Source organism: Urocampus carinirostris, chromosome 2 (assembly GCF_059441175.1).
Source record: "Urocampus carinirostris isolate Australia breed hairy pipefish chromosome 2, RoL_Ucar_1.0, whole genome shotgun sequence".
Classification (NCBI taxonomy): domain Eukaryota; kingdom Metazoa; phylum Chordata; class Actinopteri; order Syngnathiformes; family Syngnathidae; genus Urocampus; species Urocampus carinirostris.
The window spans coordinates 35179275-35197048 of record NC_142350.1 but is presented as its reverse complement, the minus strand read 5'-3'; the positions used below and the strand labels follow the sequence as shown (position 1 = coordinate 35197048).

At 40.0% G+C, this 17774-nt stretch overlaps 2 protein-coding genes and 1 non-coding gene across 8 annotated transcripts in view; 2 read left to right on the top strand and 1 right to left on the bottom strand.

The window, feature by feature from the left end:
* cep192 (centrosomal protein 192) overlaps positions 1 to 14048 on the top strand; it is a 33027-nt gene extending 18979 nt beyond the window's left edge. For all 4 annotated transcript variants that reach the window (XM_088326304.1, XM_088326302.1, XM_088326303.1 and 1 more), the window contains 26 exons: positions 1207 to 1437; positions 1522 to 1647; positions 1738 to 1878; positions 2068 to 2131; positions 2273 to 2412; positions 2667 to 2759; positions 2873 to 2991; positions 3082 to 3276; positions 3368 to 3458; positions 3944 to 4123; positions 4222 to 4482; positions 4546 to 4667; positions 4777 to 4886; positions 5144 to 5297; positions 5497 to 5581; positions 6682 to 6760; positions 9744 to 9867; positions 10060 to 10165; positions 10243 to 10465; positions 10574 to 10650; positions 10739 to 10834; positions 11011 to 11130; positions 12344 to 12456; positions 12664 to 12790; positions 12926 to 12984; positions 13093 to 14048. In XM_088326304.1, the coding sequence (XP_088182430.1) occupies positions 1207 to 1437; positions 1522 to 1647; positions 1738 to 1878; positions 2068 to 2131; positions 2273 to 2412; positions 2667 to 2759; positions 2873 to 2991; positions 3082 to 3276; positions 3368 to 3458; positions 3944 to 4123; positions 4222 to 4482; positions 4546 to 4667; positions 4777 to 4886; positions 5144 to 5297; positions 5497 to 5581; positions 6682 to 6760; positions 9744 to 9867; positions 10060 to 10165; positions 10243 to 10465; positions 10574 to 10650; positions 10739 to 10834; positions 11011 to 11130; positions 12344 to 12456; positions 12664 to 12790; positions 12926 to 12984; positions 13093 to 13225 (3369 nt within the window). In that variant the 3' untranslated portion in view covers positions 13226 to 14048. The remainder of the gene's footprint in view (positions 1 to 1206; positions 1438 to 1521; positions 1648 to 1737; positions 1879 to 2067; positions 2132 to 2272; positions 2413 to 2666; positions 2760 to 2872; positions 2992 to 3081; positions 3277 to 3367; positions 3459 to 3943; positions 4124 to 4221; positions 4483 to 4545; positions 4668 to 4776; positions 4887 to 5143; positions 5298 to 5496; positions 5582 to 6681; positions 6761 to 9743; positions 9868 to 10059; positions 10166 to 10242; positions 10466 to 10573; positions 10651 to 10738; positions 10835 to 11010; positions 11131 to 12343; positions 12457 to 12663; positions 12791 to 12925; positions 12985 to 13092) is intronic.
* Positions 14049 to 14944: 896 nt separating this feature from the next.
* trnad-guc (transfer RNA aspartic acid (anticodon GUC)) lies at positions 14945 to 15016 on the bottom strand. The gene has a single exon. It is a non-coding gene; the product is annotated as a tRNA-Asp (tRNA).
* A 344-nt stretch (positions 15017 to 15360) lies between these two features.
* The window catches only part of LOC148371736 (low-density lipoprotein receptor class A domain-containing protein 4-like), a 270745-nt gene continuing 268331 nt past the window's right edge, over positions 15361 to 17774 (top strand). For all 3 annotated transcript variants that reach the window (XM_088326299.1, XM_088326298.1, XM_088326300.1), the window contains exon 1: positions 15361 to 15476. The gene's annotated coding sequence lies outside the window, so the exon portion shown is untranslated. The remainder of the gene's footprint in view (positions 15477 to 17774) is intronic.

Here is a 17774-nt window from a genome sequence, read left to right as displayed (position 1 = left end):
AAGTTTGGGGTCCCTTAGAAATGTCCTTTTTTTTTTCTTTTCAATGAGGATAACTTGAAAACCAATCAAAAATGCACTGCATACATGGGTAACATGACAAATGACCATTTTAGCTGCAAATTTCTGGTTTTTAATGCAATGTCTTCATAGGACGTATAATGGCCAATTTCTAGCAACCAGCACTCAAGTGTTCTATGAGTACATTGTGTTTGCGAATAGTGTTAGAAATGTAATGGATGACGTAGTTAAAAGCCCTCAACGTCAGAGGGAGCCAGGCCGATAGCCTCCAGAGGGTGGAAGCCAAATGGGTCGGCAAGAGCATGGTCAGCCTCGAGGCACTCGGAGCAGAGCTCCCCCAGAATGTTGTTTGGCACAGAAAGGGACCCACAGTCGACAAGGCACATAGTGTGGTTCATTGCAAACACAGTCTAGAGGACCAGGACGCAGTAAGAACATTAAAGTGCACACAGCGCTAGGTGTCTAACGCAAAAAGCATAACTGGAGAAAGACGCAGCAAGACGAAGGAAAATAATTCTAAACACCGCCTGAATGGCGAACGCGTATGCACACTATGGGAGCAAGTGCAACGGAACGCGAGGTGCTCACTACAAGCGAGGGGCGAAAGGAGTATGGCTACAAGTGGGCCCCAATGCTGTCAGCTTGGAGCGACTCTGACACCCATCAGCCCCGGTCAGAAAGAATAGTAAAAGGTGGCAACGCGATGCTTACCCTTAACAATTAGGGTGAGTCCCCTTAAAGAAAAAATGGAGGCAGCTGGCAAAAAAGACACTGAGAGCTGCTAGTGGCCGGACTAACTGGGACCAAGAAATGAAGGGTGGCCGCAACCTCGGTGGGGAAAAAACACAAAGCTAGGGAATCCTAAGACGTGCTGGGCAAGCAGGCTAACCAGGAGGCAGCAAATTACGACAGTAGCCACGGCGCATACTCTATCTGTGATGGGAGGGAAAAATATACAATCCTCATGAGACAGGTGCGATCGAGTGACTAATTTTTGGTAAGCTATATCCCGAACTGCGCATGCATAAAGCGGAAATTCCGTGCTTGAAGCACTGCCTCTTGCAGTCGGAACGCAAACTTGTCTTGGTGAACCCAGACTTTCGAACAGTCGTGTAAGTGATATACTGAAATATGTATGATTAGCATTAATAACAGATTAATCATGCTGAAATATGTCTGCTACTCTAGGTGGAAAGTTTGCCTTACCAATGGCTGATTGTTAAAAAAAAGACAGTCATTGCCCCTAAAAGTACAGAGGAGCAAAAAGTATTATTCATCCCTCCAAAGGCTGGTGTCTACCAGTGTGTCCTCAGTGTTTGCTCTTGGCCTGCATCTGCCAACGCAGAACTGGCTGACAAAGCCAGTATTTTTGCCAAAAGAGTTGTACTGGTTGCTATAGCAGACAGTCCTTCGGTAGAGGTAAGTCATTGTGTCGCTGTAAAAATTGTCAAAACTTAAATACAGCAAGGTTAACTATCAGTTTACATTCATTTTGTCCTTTAGATTGACGCAGGTAAATCCGGATGTTTGGATTTTGGAGATGTTCCAGGAGGAAGTTCCAAATCTCTTCTTCTGAAAGTCATCAATCTGACCCGAGCCACTGTACCCGTCCGTCTTGTCATCTGTGCTGTAAGTCGCTAAAGGATAAATTCCTGTCATAATTTGTAGAGGGACATGGTCATGTTGCGATTCCTTGTATTCCACCTTAAAATATTTCAGAAGGCTACAGCATGGCGTTGTTTTGCAATGTCAAAACAGCAGGTTTCCATACCATCAGAGGCAATCCAACCCGCAGGTCACATGACCCCTCTCATGGCTCCTTCTGTGGTCAATCATGTGATGCATGCCAACTATGGAGAGGTTAGACTTGTCTTTTTAAACCTTTTGTCTGCAGGTGTTAGGTGATGAGTTTAGATTCTGTGCATTTTTTATTTTTAAGAAAGCGATGAGCTAAATATTTTGGATAAAATTTCGGGAAGAGGAGACAACAGTGAATTATATTCAATATCACAGCACTGCATTTGTTTTAACTTATTTTCCCTTTTCTAGAATCCAGAGTGCTTTATGGTTTGGGTTCACTTTAAAGCTCTGCAAAAGTATACAATATCTTCAGGTACTATGTCTTGATTTGTTACTCGAACTTTGAATTTAACAGATTGTCTGAAATATTATTTCAGAGGGGCATTTTGTTTCCAAATCTTAATTTTTAAAGTTCGCTTTTACTAAAACACTTACATTTCCGCATGTTCATCAGGGGAGTTGGGTCCTGCTGAAGAGTACAATGCTCGGGTGGATATCGAGGTTGACTCTCCTAATGAGAGTCATGTAATCAAAAGTGTTCCCATCAGAGCTAGGTCTGGAACTGCAAGAGTCCATGCGCCAAAAGATCTGCAGGTACTGACACATTTTCATGACTGTTACCCTTCTATTTGAAAGATACACATTTAAAGCAAAACTGTATGCTTATTTGTAGTTTAATTGTGTCTTTGTCTGTCGGATACTGTATAGCCTTTAATTTTCCCTTGAACCAACCAGGTTTTTAATTTAGTGTTAACACGTCAGGCAAGTTGGATGATTGTGTTCTCTCAACTTTCTTGAAGATAAAAGTAACTCAATAGTATTAATGATGTAGGGTTGCTTTGTTATAGAATGTCTCCTTGCGCGCTCCACTGGGTAAATCTTGTCATACCACACTGCCTTTGAAGAATGCAGGAAACATTGATGTGTGGATGAAACTCTGGGTAATGCGATAGTATTCTTACTGTCATGCTTTTTATTCCTACATGGCTACATTTATTTACATTTACTTTATTGTCCCTATTTACTCTCTCGTCTTGCTTATTTTTTTTAATAGTGCAATGATGATGAAGACTGTTTCTCAGTGATACCTGGTGAATTGTCCCTCACAGTGGGCGAGGAGCAAAGCATTGTGGTTTCATTTAAAGCATCCAGTGCCAAGAAATACAAAGCAAGGTATAGAAATATGTACATACAGCTGCCGTTTTTCCAAAATCACATAAACAGGTTTGAGTTTTTGAGTAATTATGTCCCTTTTTTAAACAGCCTTCTCACTATCTTGGTGATGCCATCAGGGCCACAATATGAAGTGAAATTGAAAGGAGAAGTCTCCGAAGAATCTGTCAAACCTGCAGCCTCTGCTGCACCTGTCCCTGGTTTTGGTCTGGATGGTGATGTTGCCCCAATTCTTTCAAACAAGCAGTTTGTGGCTTGGGGAGGTGTCACTCTCGGGCGAGCAGTGTAAGAATCTTTGTGGCTTGTTTAAGATTCTGAAGAAATGTCATTTAATAATATTAAGAATTATTAAATGCACAAACCTTTTTTTTTCTAGTCAGCAGAAACTGGTTCTAAGAAACAATTCATCCAGTACGACTCAGCATCTTCGGTTACTTATTCGCGGTCAAGACCAAGACTGTTTCCAGGTAAATTGACAAGAAAAGTTTTGACACTGAAATGTTTTTTCCCTCTTTTGACCCCAACATACTTATTTGCAACCATCCTCAGCCTCTATTCACTGTCTCACTCTGTAGTTGTTTATTCAGTTCCATTCTAGTCACATTTTAGGATTTAATGCTTTTAATGTAGTCTGCTTTTATAGTAGTTATAAAACTAAACTAGATATTACGTTGAAAGGACGGTATATAAAATTAAAATGACCGCCTTCCCATTTCTCTCTCTTTGTGAAAACGATTGGTGCAAGAATCATATCTTTTTAGTATTGTCAGCTAAGAAAAAATGTTCAGTATTTTTTGCACTATAAAACGCACTGGATTATAAGGCACACCCCCAAAAAAAGTCAATTTAGGGGTTTTAGGTGCACCTTATAGTCTGCAAAATATGGTATATCAGGCAATATGGAATATGTGTTTGTTTGATTACTGTTTCTGTCAAATATTGTTTCTCTTAGCTGCAAAGCTTGTTCAGTCCTGAGGAGCGTTTGACGCGGCACGGGGAACTGTCAATCCGTCCACGAGAGGATGTGACAATCCACCTGTTATTTGCGCCAACGAGGGTGGCCTGCATGTTGGCCAAGTTGGAGATCAAACAGTCTGGAATTCGTCCGTCACAACCGGGAGTTAAATTCACTGTGAGATTTCTTCTAATTTTCATTTATCTTGAATCGTTAATGACCAGTCATGCAAAGTTAACTATTAAGACACCTTCTGCCCTCCTGTCTCGACTCAGATTCCTCTCTCGGGCTATGGCGGTACCAGCAACATAATTCTGGAGGAAACGAAGAAGCAGGCAGATGGCTATGTGATGACAATGTCTGACATTGCTCTAAGCCGTGTTAGCAAGGTGTGCTTGTGTGTGAGAAATACTGGTTCCAGGGCAGCTTTCATTAAAACGATGGCCTTCTCTGATGTAACAAATCGGTCAATTATGGACCCTTTTGTCATCAGCATTTCCCCCTCACAGTTTGTAGTGAAGGAAAGAACACAGGAGGTAGGAGCAGACGGCTTAAATTCTTATGTGGGGATAATTAGTTAGGTGACCTTTCTTTCTCAGGTGATCACAGTGCTCATGAAGTCTACTCAAAGAGAAGAAACCCTATGTCAGGCAGAGACACCACTGCTGGCTACTATTGTACTGTTTTGTGGAGATGAGGTGTCTAGGCAACAGTACCGAAGGTTATTTTACTCTGATCTTTCAAAAGCGAGTTAACTTATTTATATTTTCTTAACTTAATTATTTCTGAAACTTCTGTGTAATTTGAGACATTTTTGGATTCCTTTTCAGACTGCTTCAAAGCAAACCAGAGGCTGGACAGAGAGTTCTTGCTGAAAACAGTTTGCTGAAAAACATTGAATTCAATGAAAATTTCCTGGGAGAGGAGATCATTACAGAGCGTAAGTAAATTACATGCAACAAGAAGCGGGGCTTCAAACGTCACAGTTTATGCCATTAACACACACCTCAACTCACAGTTCATAAAACCCATCAATTTAAAATACTCAACACACGCTTCAGGGATTCGAACAGAGAAGCACATCACTGAAATATTTTCCCTCTAACACCACTGAAGTAAAAACTTCAAATGAAATATATGTTTTGTTGTTTGTGTTGGCCTCTGTCAAACTGTTGATATGCATGCCTTGTCTCCTAGCTTTTGACCTGCCTGAGCGCCCAAATGAGGCTTACATCTTTTACGGACACATTAGCAAAGTGGCGGTGTCTTTACTCGGAAGCATGTACAACAAGGAGTGTGAGCAGCCTGAGAGTTCGATCCTGACCCCTGCTCGAAAAAACTTGCCAGACAGGTAATGTCTTCTTACAATGTTAAGTCTATGGAAATCTAAAGCGTTCCAAAACTTCGGTCAATTATGATAATATTTTGTAATTGTGGCGGTTTTACAGTCCTTACTTTTGTAATTGTTTGAAATAATTAATACTCATTAACTTGTGTTTAACATTGTATAACTTTGAGATTCTCTTTGTTATGTTTTTCTTCATTTGTAGTGAAGTGGCTGATGTGTCTTATGATGTGCTCCCAGTGAAAGGTCCTCAAGGACCCGCAATTACAGTTACCGGGTCCTCCGTAAAGGTATCACAAAACCGCCACGCCTTTGTTTTATCAATGGAATTAGACTTACCGTATTTTCCGCACTATAAGGCCCACCTAAAAGTCTTATTTTTTTTCAAAAGCTGACCATGCGCCTTGTAATTCAGTGCGCCTTATATATGGCTCAATATTAAATTCGCAAGGTCTCGCAACTTACGCAACAGCCGCCGACTCGATTTTCCCTCGAACGTGGAGTATTCCGCGGTGTATGCTGGGATTTATATACCGGCGTTTCATTGGCTAACCAATGTGTCAATCATCATTTGAATCGATCGCTATTGGCTAAAGTTATTCGGAGCCTCGGATTGGCTAGAGGGCCGAAACAAACCCTGCAATTGGCCGAAAAAGATGTGTCAATCATCCGTTAAATCGATCGCTATTGGCTGAAGTTATTCGGAGCCTTGGATAAGCTAGAGGGCCAAAACAAACCCTGCAATTGGCCGAAAAAGATGACTGAATAGCAAGCTCCCTAAACAACGCCATAAAGAAACATGTTTCATTAGTCTGTATCTGTAGATATTTTACTCTCCTGGATTTACTACACTCACGGTTGTAAGAAGACCATGATTGCGTATCATTATTGAACGTGAGAACTTAGGTGAGTTATGCGGCTTTATATTTTCCCGGTATCTTGTTTTAGAACGATCTTGATGTTGCTGTGATGAGCTGAGTGAATTAAACTCAATTCCAAGTGTTTATTGTCATATGCACAGTAAAGTTGAGAGCGAAAAAGAAAATGGAAACTAAAGAATGGTTGCCATTTCTTGAATTCCAAGACTTTAACCTTCCAAATGATATTTGAAATGACGCATTTAAGTGACATCGTACGGACACCGCATCCGCACGTGTCTACGACACGTATTTGCTTCTTTGCAAGCTTTGGGAATGTTAAGGGGGTAATCAGTTTGACTGAATCATCTGACTGTTTTTTTCGACGTTCCCATTGTAGCGCCTTATAATCCGGTGCGCCTTATCTATGGAAGATATAGGACCAAAAACTTTTTTTGGGGGGTGCGCCCTATAACCGGGTGCGCCCTATAGTGCGGAAAATACGGTATGTAGTTATTTTCCTCTTGCCAAAGATGCCAGAAGCTGCAACAAGAGATTCAGAGTCATGGACTGTCCATCCAGAACAAATTCTCCTTGCAGCTCCCACTTTGAGTAAGTGATGTCCATATTACAAAACGTACCTATATAGCAGTCTGTAACCTTTTTGGCCCAAAAAGCCATAAAAGCAAAAGTGTTTTGTTTTTGAGAAAACCACGCCATACATTTTAAAACAAAACCACCAAACCCACTCTCCAGACAAAAGTCAAATTTCCTAAATGTCAAATGTTCTGCATTTTATATAGTGCTTTTCAAGTCAATGAATACCTCCCAAAGCGCTTTACACTTTCCCTTTTACACTAACCGATAGCAGCGTGGGCATTACGGATACAGTGTTTTCCCCAAGGACACTTCGACATATAACACGGAGGAGCTGGGAATCGTACCTGCGACCTCTTAGTACCTCCTGAGCTACCACCGCCCCAGGCAAAGATGCCAAAGCTAATTTTTCAGCACATTTTATGCCCGTGTGTGATGTTTGATTATAAAATCTATGAAATAATAATAATGCCAGAGCCTGTGTTCCATATCAATATAAATATACCACTTAAAATTGGTCTCCCTCCTGCAGTTACGAGCGTTGAAGCTCATTTCGACACTGTCATATTGTCCTAAATAATGGTCTCAAAACAGGGTGGGATTATTATTTTTGAAAAATGTCACAAAGTACTGCAAAAGAGGGCACCAACGTATTTACCTTCAGTGCAGATGGCGCTGGGCGAGGAGTGCGTGTGACCTGTGTATAGCTCCGCCCATTCCTACCTCTCACCCAATCAAATTTGGGTGTTTGCTAGAGCTTCTTGTTTCTATTCATTATTGAGTGTCTAAACAATGAACATGAGTGCTTAGTGAGCTTCCATATTAAGAATTATTTAGTGGTTTACAGCCAAAACTCACATGTTGGTGTGACACCTTGACTATCAACTGTAGTTAAAATTGTAATATATATATATATATATATATATATATATATATATATATATATATATATATATATATAACCCTAAAATCCGGACTATATAGCGCGCCTGATTATAAGCCGCACGCACCACATTTTGCGGACATTATTAGTTTTGTCCTTACAAAAGCCGCACCTGTATATAAGCCGCATGCGCCACATGTAAACACAGTCACAAGTTTAACCCAAACCTGATTTTAGGTGCCGCGATTGTAACTGCAGATATAATACACAATCTGCAACATGATCGGAAAATGATACCGGTAGTTAGAATTTAATGCAAACCTTTAAAGTACAGGTCCCGTTGAAAGTAATCCAATGAAAAAAATGTATATTTCCAAAGTTAAGGGTGGGAAAAATATATATCCACTATTGTCCGCCGCAACAACAAAGAGATTTAACTCAGCTTTACCCCACTTCCCGTCAGCCAGCGTTTGCTCCGCCCCTTCTTTTTGATTCGCTCGTCGAAAACATATCACAAAAAGTCTCTAAAATAAATGCATTACAAAAATATACAGTTGCAAATGCACATTATACATGGTTACACATATTTACAAAGAAAGACGGTACACCGAGAGTTTTCAAAGCTTTAATAATAATAATATAACTTTCATCCCAAACCGTGCCTGTGAAAGGTACCAGCGCGCTACTCCTAACACGCTCGCAACGCATAAAGCGCAGCTGTTAAAAAAAAGCCGTACCGCAATCGCGAAATTCACGTTAAAACGTCTCCAGCTTTCTCTTCATAACTGTCGCCATCAAGGGCGTTTTCTTCATAATCGGAACGAACCTTTGTCATAATTCGAACGTAAACTAAGAGGATGCAGATGCAGTCTACCTCGGCGCACAATTCCACCGTTCTAAATCTTACCTTTTGTACTCGAGTGCCGCTGGTGAGAACAATTACATAAATTGGCCGCTTCACTGAATAAGCCGCAGGGCTGAACATTTGGCTTATAGTCCGGAATTAACGGTATATATAAAATGAGTATGTCTGTGTATATATTAATTACTGGCCCAAAACCTCCTGGCAGTCAATATCATCTTGGCTGTACGTGTGACAATCGGCTCTATATGTAATTGCACATGTTGCACAAGTTTTATTTAATCTTTGAGCCAATGAGACAAATATGGCTCATGAGTCACTGTTTCAGCCCCTGCTATAACAGGGTAAAATGATTGTGACTGTTTGCCCATTTGGGTGTTTAAGAATCTTTCAAAGCAGTCATATCAGCAAGTGTAAGAGTTGATCATATCACAATATTAAAAGCAGCAGCCAATTCAATTTGTGGAGATTGGGCACCCACTGGTGGCTAGTGTATTGATTCGGTTTGATTTTTATTTTTATTTTTTTTAATTTATTTATTTTTTCCTTCCTAGGACTGTTTAGCCAATTGGGTTGTTGGAACTCCTGGATAACATTCATACAAGCAATATTTTTCTACCGTATCCATTAAATATGGCTTCTGCGTAACACAACTCTGTGAATTTTACTAGATGCAGATAAAGCGCATGATGTGACATGAACCAACCAATTTAGTTGCAACTGCACTTATGTTAATGTTTTCTTAACATTCAAATTTGCAAAATTGGATGGATACTGCCTGTGGTTTGTAAAGCAGAAGATGAACAGAAAAAGGAAATTGAGGTGAAAGACCGTAGTCATTTTTTAAAAAATGCCCGAGCCAGATATGCTTATGAAAAGAGCCATATCTGGCTCGTGAGCCATATGTTCCCAACCCTTGGTTTAGAGTGTCAAACTAGGGACCTCATGACTTCCACTGTAGAATTTCAACCACCCTGATATACTTTTGAAAAGGTCACATTCGTAAACAAAATGCCAGGAAAATTTAGCTTTGGCAGGTCTTTTCCCTACGCTCCACACACAAAGCTACAGCACTTGATGTGCTATAGATGTATTATTTACAAATCGTTTCCTTTGATCATACAAATCCAGAGTGCAATAAGTCTTTTATAATATGTATTATTTAAGTACTTTCATTATTATCATTATATCCCCCGTGAGAAGTGTTTTAAGTGCATACATTTATCTAAAATTTTCATCATTGTCGATTTTAGATGCCGTGGCAATCACTACCCAGGTCCAGATTAAGAACAACACGGCCAGAGAGTTGAGTTTTGATTTGTCTTGGCCTGCTCACTACCTGACAATTACGCCTCAGCATGGAGTCATCGAGCCAGAGTAAGAGTAAAAAGTTTAACTGTATTTGAATCGTAACTATTTTTATTATGATTTGCACACCTCTACATTCATTCTTCTTAAGTACTGTTTAAAATCCATCACAAAAAAAGCATAATTGCAGTAATCAAAATGTCTCTATGAATGCCCCAAGAATAAGGTGGATCGATTAAAGTAACACGGCTTCAATTTTAGGTGCTACCTGCAGATTTTGATCAGTCCAAACCCTTCGCTCGCCAGCAAATCTGACACGCTCCCTTGGAACGGAAAGATATATGTCCAGTGTGACGGGTATCAAAAGGTACAGGAATTGAAAGGGAAATCGGGTCTTCAACTCATCTGAAGTTTGAAAAAGATTAACTTTTTTTTTTTTTGCAGCTGATCAAGGTCCAAATCCGCCAAGATCTGGCACTAGATGCCTCTGCTTCCCCAGCCAATGCCACTCTGTCGGCTTTATCCCCAAAGGCTGCTACCCCCGTGTTGCCTTCGCTTCGGATAACCGCCAAGTCACACTCAATACCACTGCAGTTAGCTCAAGCTTTGGTGCAGATTGGAAACAATAACATCATTTTTCCAGACACACCTTCTGGAGAAACATCAGGTGCGGTAATGAGCTTGTCCTCACATTAATATGATGAATTATGTACAATCCTGCAAGTAAAGGGTTTGGGTTTAACTGGCCAAGATTGTTTCTCTTGGTGAATTCTAGAGGCTCAGTTGGATGTGGAAAATGGAGAGAGGGAAGTGAGGTGGTACATATCGTCGTTTGCTCCTCCTTATGTTAAGGTGACAAATTATTTTTAAACCAAAACATAAAACACTGCCAGCCCTGTGGATTTAGCTAATGGTTGGTGCTCTTATTTTGATTTCACAGGGAGTTGACAACAGTTGTGACGTTTATCGGGCCACATACTCAGCTTTCAGGTGTTGTAAAATTTCTGGCTCTTTGGGAGCCCATGAAAAAATGCAGGTGACTTACTGCCTCAAAATGTCTTTACTTGTTTTATTCAAATAAGGGCCTCCTTGGATATATTACATCATACAAAGGGTTATGCTGGTCATGTTTACAAATGCTATCAATGACAGGCTTGTAATTTGGATGAAAATGTTTCATTATTTGTCACTCATTCATGGTGCTTTTTGCAGGTACCTATAACTTTCTTGCCAAGGGACAGAGGTGACTACGCTCAGTTTTGGGATTTGGAATGTCACCCCTTGTCCGAACCCTCACAGAAATCTAAAATCCGCTTTCAACTGTGTGGAACGGTGAATAATGATCTATATGTAACGTTTTTCTTCATGCGTTGATTGATTACACTGTTAAGTCACATTGACGAGAATGTATACATACTACAAGTCTGTGCTATGGCTCAGCTTTGTTGACTGATTCGAAGTGTGCTTGTTTTCTAAAGACAACCCCAATGCCAGTTCAATGAATGAAACATTAATTTGTTCTCACACCTATGCATTTATTTTTACATTATTACTAGCACTTGATAAAATACAAATGTTACTTAGTAATTTTTTCTACTGGTAAATGACCGGCACACATATTCAGATGTAACATGTTTGTAGATGCCACTAAAGACTGACAATTGTTGACTAATTACCGTATTTTCCATACTAACGGTGCACCCAAAAACCCAGAATTGGCCAGAAATTTTAATGTGGTCCTTATGATCCAGTATGCCTTATACGTGGACAAAATTGGAAATGCTGTACCATATTTGTGCATTTGGTATCAAACTGAATATCATCGGTAAGTGCACCAAATCCTAACCACCAGGCGCTAGGGACATGAATGGTAGCTCACAACTGCATGACATTGAATGCAACGGGTTTCGAACTGATTGCTGCTGGGGAGATTGGCGAATCCTATCCACTAGACCGCTAGGGACACAGACGACACATGAAAAGGCAGTAGGTCTTATCTCATTATCACACTATTTTTAGTCACTGTACCACATATGTTGGAGCAGAGAAAATTTTATCACTTTTTATCAGCTCAAACGAAGCATTGTTAATGACAAACATTTTGAATATGTGCAGCCATGCGTTTATATCTTTCAGGATGACCAAATTACTTCCAACAATTCTGTTCTCATTTAGTTCAGAACTTCCAAATTACGTCCCACAATGACTTAAGTCACCACGCAGTTCTGAAACGTGTGCGCTTCGTAAAGACTTTGTGAGTCGGCTGTTACTGCATCTTGGTTTTATGTCTGACAATATTCTCGCAGTCTTGCCCAATAAAATCAAGAATTGGTATTGTGATTATGGAATAAGACCTAATGCCTTTTCAAGTGTCTGTATTAAACCTTAGTGGTCTTGTAGTTGGGATCTGACTCACTCCACGCTGTGATGTAGGTTTGATCCTTGTTGCAGCCGGTGTTATGCAAATTTAATGTAATTAAAATTAAATGGTAAATAAGATTTACTGTATACATATAATTGAATTTATTTACCATTTCATTTCTAGGGTATAAGCTCCGGCCCAGTGGATGGACCTCAGGATGTCGATTGCTCCTTGGTAAAAACGGAGGCAATCATTAAGACGAGAAAGAAAACTGAAATGTCAGCAGCCAAAGCCAGGTAAAGCGTTAATAAACTGGTTTTGACCACTTATATGCATCATTAGTCATGGGCAGGAAAAATCTTTTCCAAGCACAGCTGTATGATAGTTACTATCAAATGCTTATTATATTAACATTTGTCGATGTCTATCCAATATATGACTATTGCCAGTGCTTTAAGATCTATTGAATGTCCGTCGTAGTGAAATGTTTATTTAATCATCAGCCTGGATGATGCTGTAAAGAGGGGCATTCATATGCCTCAGGACCATTACACCTTTCCTGACACCCGTGTTGGCGAGTTCAGCACTCTGAAGGTCAAATTCCGCAACAGCTCGCCCAATGATCATGAGGTGAGGACTGCCTTGTTTGGATTTTTAGTTTCGGTATAGTTTTCAATAAAGGTTTTATAACTTTTATCAATAATGAGTACGCTTTTGATTTAATGAACTTTTGATATTTGTCTTATTTCTGAAATGTTCTCGCAGCTAAGGTTTATAAACCCTCTAGATCCCTTCTACATCAAGCATTCCAAATACTCCTTGAGGTAAGTCATATTGTTACATTTTTCAAATTAGTTATGGCTAACAGAAGTTTTCTGTATCGGTGAATGTTGCCCACAGGATGAATCTTAATTCTCTTTATTTTCCTTTAGATCACAACACTACCTGAAGCTTCCCGTCCAGTTTAAGCCAAGCACTACGGGCAGACACATGGGCGTGTTGTACATCCATTCAGAAATGAGTGATAGTCTGCTGGTCCATCTCACTGGCAAGGCACTGCCTTGAATTGATCACATCTCGAATATTTTGATAGACGCAAACTATTCCAAGATTTGAACTCTTGAGATGGCTGCAGCATGCTTGATTTTTTTTTTTTTTTTTTTTTTTTTTTTTTTTTTAATCTCTTTGTTCACACAGGAATATGTATCCAAAATCTGCCTTGATTAAGCTAGTGTTTGACACGTTTTGTTTTTATTTATTTTTTTTGAAAAATGAAGTGGTATTTGCCTCAGGTTTAGGCATGTCAAAATATGCCTTTTTTCACCTTACAAATGTTTGTATTCATTTACAATTTTTAAGCTTTTGTTACTTTGTAAGCGAACGGACTGAAGGGTTTCACGACATGGCAAACAGCCAGAACCTATGCAAACGTGGCCTTTATTACCGAATGGTGTGTGCCAGAAATATTTCCAGAATGAATATTTTTCTAAAGGGTAGGCATAAACTTATTTGGACACTATTATGTTTCAAGGTTGGCTAGTGACATTACATTGGGTAACGTTCGGTATCCCGTTTTAAAGTTTTTGCTTTGTTGGGGTTTAACTGTGTTATCATGTTGTGTTCATTACTCACAAAAAGCACTCCACCTACATGATACACAGGAGTAGCTTGGCACATTATTGTGGGCTTTTGTTGCTTAAACTACTTGGATGAAATATGTAAACATTAGTTGTGCTTGTAAACATAGATGCCATACAGATTTTTTTGTGAGTAGTGCACTTTTTTTTCTTGTACAGTGTTAATGTGCTACTAACTGATACTTGGTGATGCAATGTGTATTATAGTGTGATGAGCATATTTAAATAAAAATCTTTCCCCCCCGAGTAAACCGCATTTCATGTTCAATTGATGTCAGTTGTAGGCCTCCAAGGCCTTCTCTGCTCTTGGTGTAAAATAACTGAATCATATGATGTTAATTATTTTATGTCCATCAATATTTGTTAATGAGTGATGTTGGGTTTTTTTTTGCGCTGTGCCTGGATAAAGCAGCAAATTATCAAGACAGTAATTATTCCAAATTGTCTGTTCAACTTCATTTCATTGCTTCCAATGCAGGCCCCTTCTCAAGGTTTCTTTTTTCCTCACGCTGAGTTTGAGTTTTTTTCCTTGCCGGCATGTTGGTTTAAGATCGTGGCCAGGTCAAGTGCAAGAGAAAAAGGGCTGCAGGTCGAAATATGTCCAATGGTGTTGCCAAAGCCAGTTGCGTCTCACAAATGCTCTTGTATTTCTTTCTTTCTCTGTCTCTTTCTATGTGTCTATATACCTTATTTTGCCCTCTTGGTTTTCTTTTTTGGTTTCCCCTTCTCTGTTTCTCTCCTCTTTTCTCTTTCTATTTCTCTTGGGATTTCTTTCTTTCTCTCTCTTCCCCCTCTCTCACCTTTTATTCTTTTTATCTCTTTTGTTTCTCCCATTCTCTCTCTTCTCTGTCTCTTTCTCCCTTTCTTTCTTTGCATATGCATATATTTATAGCGATGATGCTTTGTAGTCCAAACAAGGATCTTTAAATTTGAGAGAGCAAACATTTTATTTTCAATTGTTGATTACCTGAAGCTTTTGTCAAGCTGAAATCTCAATGCTTCATCGACGGTATTACATTAAAGGAACATTTTTTTTTTTGTAAAATTTACCAACGTACATCCAAATAAAGAATTGCCGTCGATCATGAAATACCCCTGCCTTAATTGAGTGTTTAAAAAAAACTAAGGAAATATTGAAGAAAAATTACTCCCCGTCGGGGAATCGAACCCCGGTCTTCCGCGTGACAGGCGGAGATACTGTCCACTATACTAACGAGGAAGGTGCAGGATAGGAACCGGATATGCAATCTTGTCCCTGCGACTACTGCATATTATGTCATCGAATCTATATTTTGGCAGTTGTTTTAATGTATTTCTACATAACTGCATTTGGCAATTTTAAATGTAAATATTTTTTAGGTAAACAAAAATGTAATGTACATCACACGATGATGGTTACAGGCGAGCAGAGAAGGCCTGACAGCCCGCCACTGTCAAAAAGCCGAGTTACATCCCTTTGGTAAAAAGTTCCTTACAAATAAGTACCTAGACATGAAAAACTCTTAGCATGCAATACCCTAAAACGCCTGCAGATGTCGTCAAATATCCGTTAAAGACTAAGGTGTACAGTGAGACAGCTGTTTTATCCCTGAGTAGAAGCCGGCGTCATGTCGCTCAACTTGACATCTAGCATCACGGGGAGCCACATTCACTTTGCAACATAACGACTTCAACTACAGGTATCGAAAGTTTTTTTCCTGTGATTTATTCAAGTGAATTAATGGCGTGCAACGTGTCAGTGGCGCAGTGGATATGCCGCTTACGGATGTTAAGCTATTTAGCCCTCCAGATTCGGTTCTTATTCCGGGTGGCTGGAAGTTGCAAGTTAGATCTTTAGTGAATATGCATTTTCAGGGATGAGGTAGCAGGGCTAAGTTTAGCTAACTGTGCTATCACAGCTTAGTGTCTTCCCACAAATGGATGTCCTCCTTGTCCCCGTCGTCGTCCCCGTCGTCCCCCTCCTCACGTGAGGGGAAGCACGGTGTCCCGCTGTCTGCGACCTCGGTGATAGGGCACGTTTTTAATGTCCTCAGAGAAAGCAACCGAAGTGGCGGTGGTGTTATGCCGAGAAATGCATCCCCTAGCTACTATAACCACTTTTACCTCGTTTTATCTCACTTTTATATCACTTTTCGGGAATGTAATGGCTAACATATGACCAAAACCACTCCGTCTTGCATTTGTTGGGAATGTAATACAATTAAACCATTCCGTCTTTGTATTTGTTGTGAATGTAATCGCACACTGTATATAATTCACTTTGCTCATGTATCACTAAGGTTTCAGGTCATCAAACCATATTTAATATAATACAGAGACAACACAAAAAAATACAAACTGCAGTATAGACATTTTGATAACATTTATTAAGACACAAAGGAAAAAAAAATCAAAACATATCGCGTGAAAAAGTAGTTGCCCCCTGAAACTAATAGCCAGTTGGGCCAGCTTTGCTGTGATAATTGGTAATGCACAACACAGTGGAAAGATTCTGGCCCACTCTTCTTTGCAAAATTGTTTAAAATCTGCCACATTGGAGAGGGGTTTCTTGCATGAACTGCCCCCTTAAGGTCACACAACAGCATCTCAATTGGATGGCAATCGGGACATTAACTCGGCCATTACAGAATCTTCAGGATTTTTTTGAAGTATTCAGGGGTGTACTTGCTGGTCTGTTTTGGGTCGTTTTCCTGCTGCATGTTCCAAAAATCCCTAGAATTTAAGGTCATGAACCAGTGGCCTCATAGTTTTCCTTCAGGATCTTCTGGTAAACAGAAAAGTGAATTTCCCTTCGGGGATGAATAAAGTATCTATCTATCTATCTATCGATCTATCGATCTATCTATCTAAATGTATATTTCCGTCAACCACAGCCGGTTGTCCTGTTCTTGAGGCAGCAAAATTTGAAAGTTAAATATTTTCTCTATTAAGTCTGTTAACAACGCCAAAAATGAGTTCAAAGAGCCCTTATGCTTTATTTTCCACTGTGGCTTTCTTCTTTATTTTTCTTTTAGCAGAGCTGTTCCTTATTTGTGTACATAAACATATGCAAGTTCCCCCTTGACCAATTAGCAGCTTCTCACCTCCTGAAGTGACTGTGTGAGACTCGACAGGGCATGTCGCCCTTAACCTGAACTCGCTCAGGAGCACCGTGCCCTCCACTCAGATATAGAACCTGATCCGCAGCCAGTTGTGGATAATGCCGCCTTGTCTGTCGCGTAGCCCACGTGACGCATAAATGGAACCGCTTTGTGTCGCTCAAAAGGAGGCGCGAGACGGGTAAAGACGAGTGCCAGCCTGTGCTCAACACACTCTGTCCTTGTGTGGTTTCATTTGCCTTTTGCAATTGTCAGTGCATAAGATGAACATAATATAGTTTGCGGGCCACAAATGGTCTGTTTGGGTTCTTAATCCAGGCCTGCAAACTCGACTGAATACCATAAACTCAGATATACATGCCGCTACTGCTTCGCTACATTTAAAACACTATGGCTTAATATTTTTTGTGGCAGCACGGACGGAAAGGGCAAACTGCTTTTTTTCCCCAGAAAAACACCGCAGTGACGTTTGGAAACATTTGACGTGTTGTGAGAGAAACTAGTTCATATTTTACTAACATTATTTATATAATCCATTACCGTGGCAAAACAGTAGGTTTGACCGTACTTGGTTCTATATTTATTTACCTTGTACTCTAGATATTTCTACCTTTTCACTCAAAAATCAAGTGCCCCGTATATACAACTGAACTGCACAGCAGTACGTGTTATCTATCAAAAACACTACAACTCCCTTGTATCTCGAGCGTCAATATCAGGTCACTGGAGTTTCCTTTAATCCTTGAGGAGCGATGACAAACAAAAGCAATTTGGTCTAATGGAGTGCCAACTACCAATGACAAAAACGCAAGATGACAACTTACCACGCCTGTCTTGTATTTTGTAGTATTGTAGTATGGTTGTCCTGGGGCTGTCGTC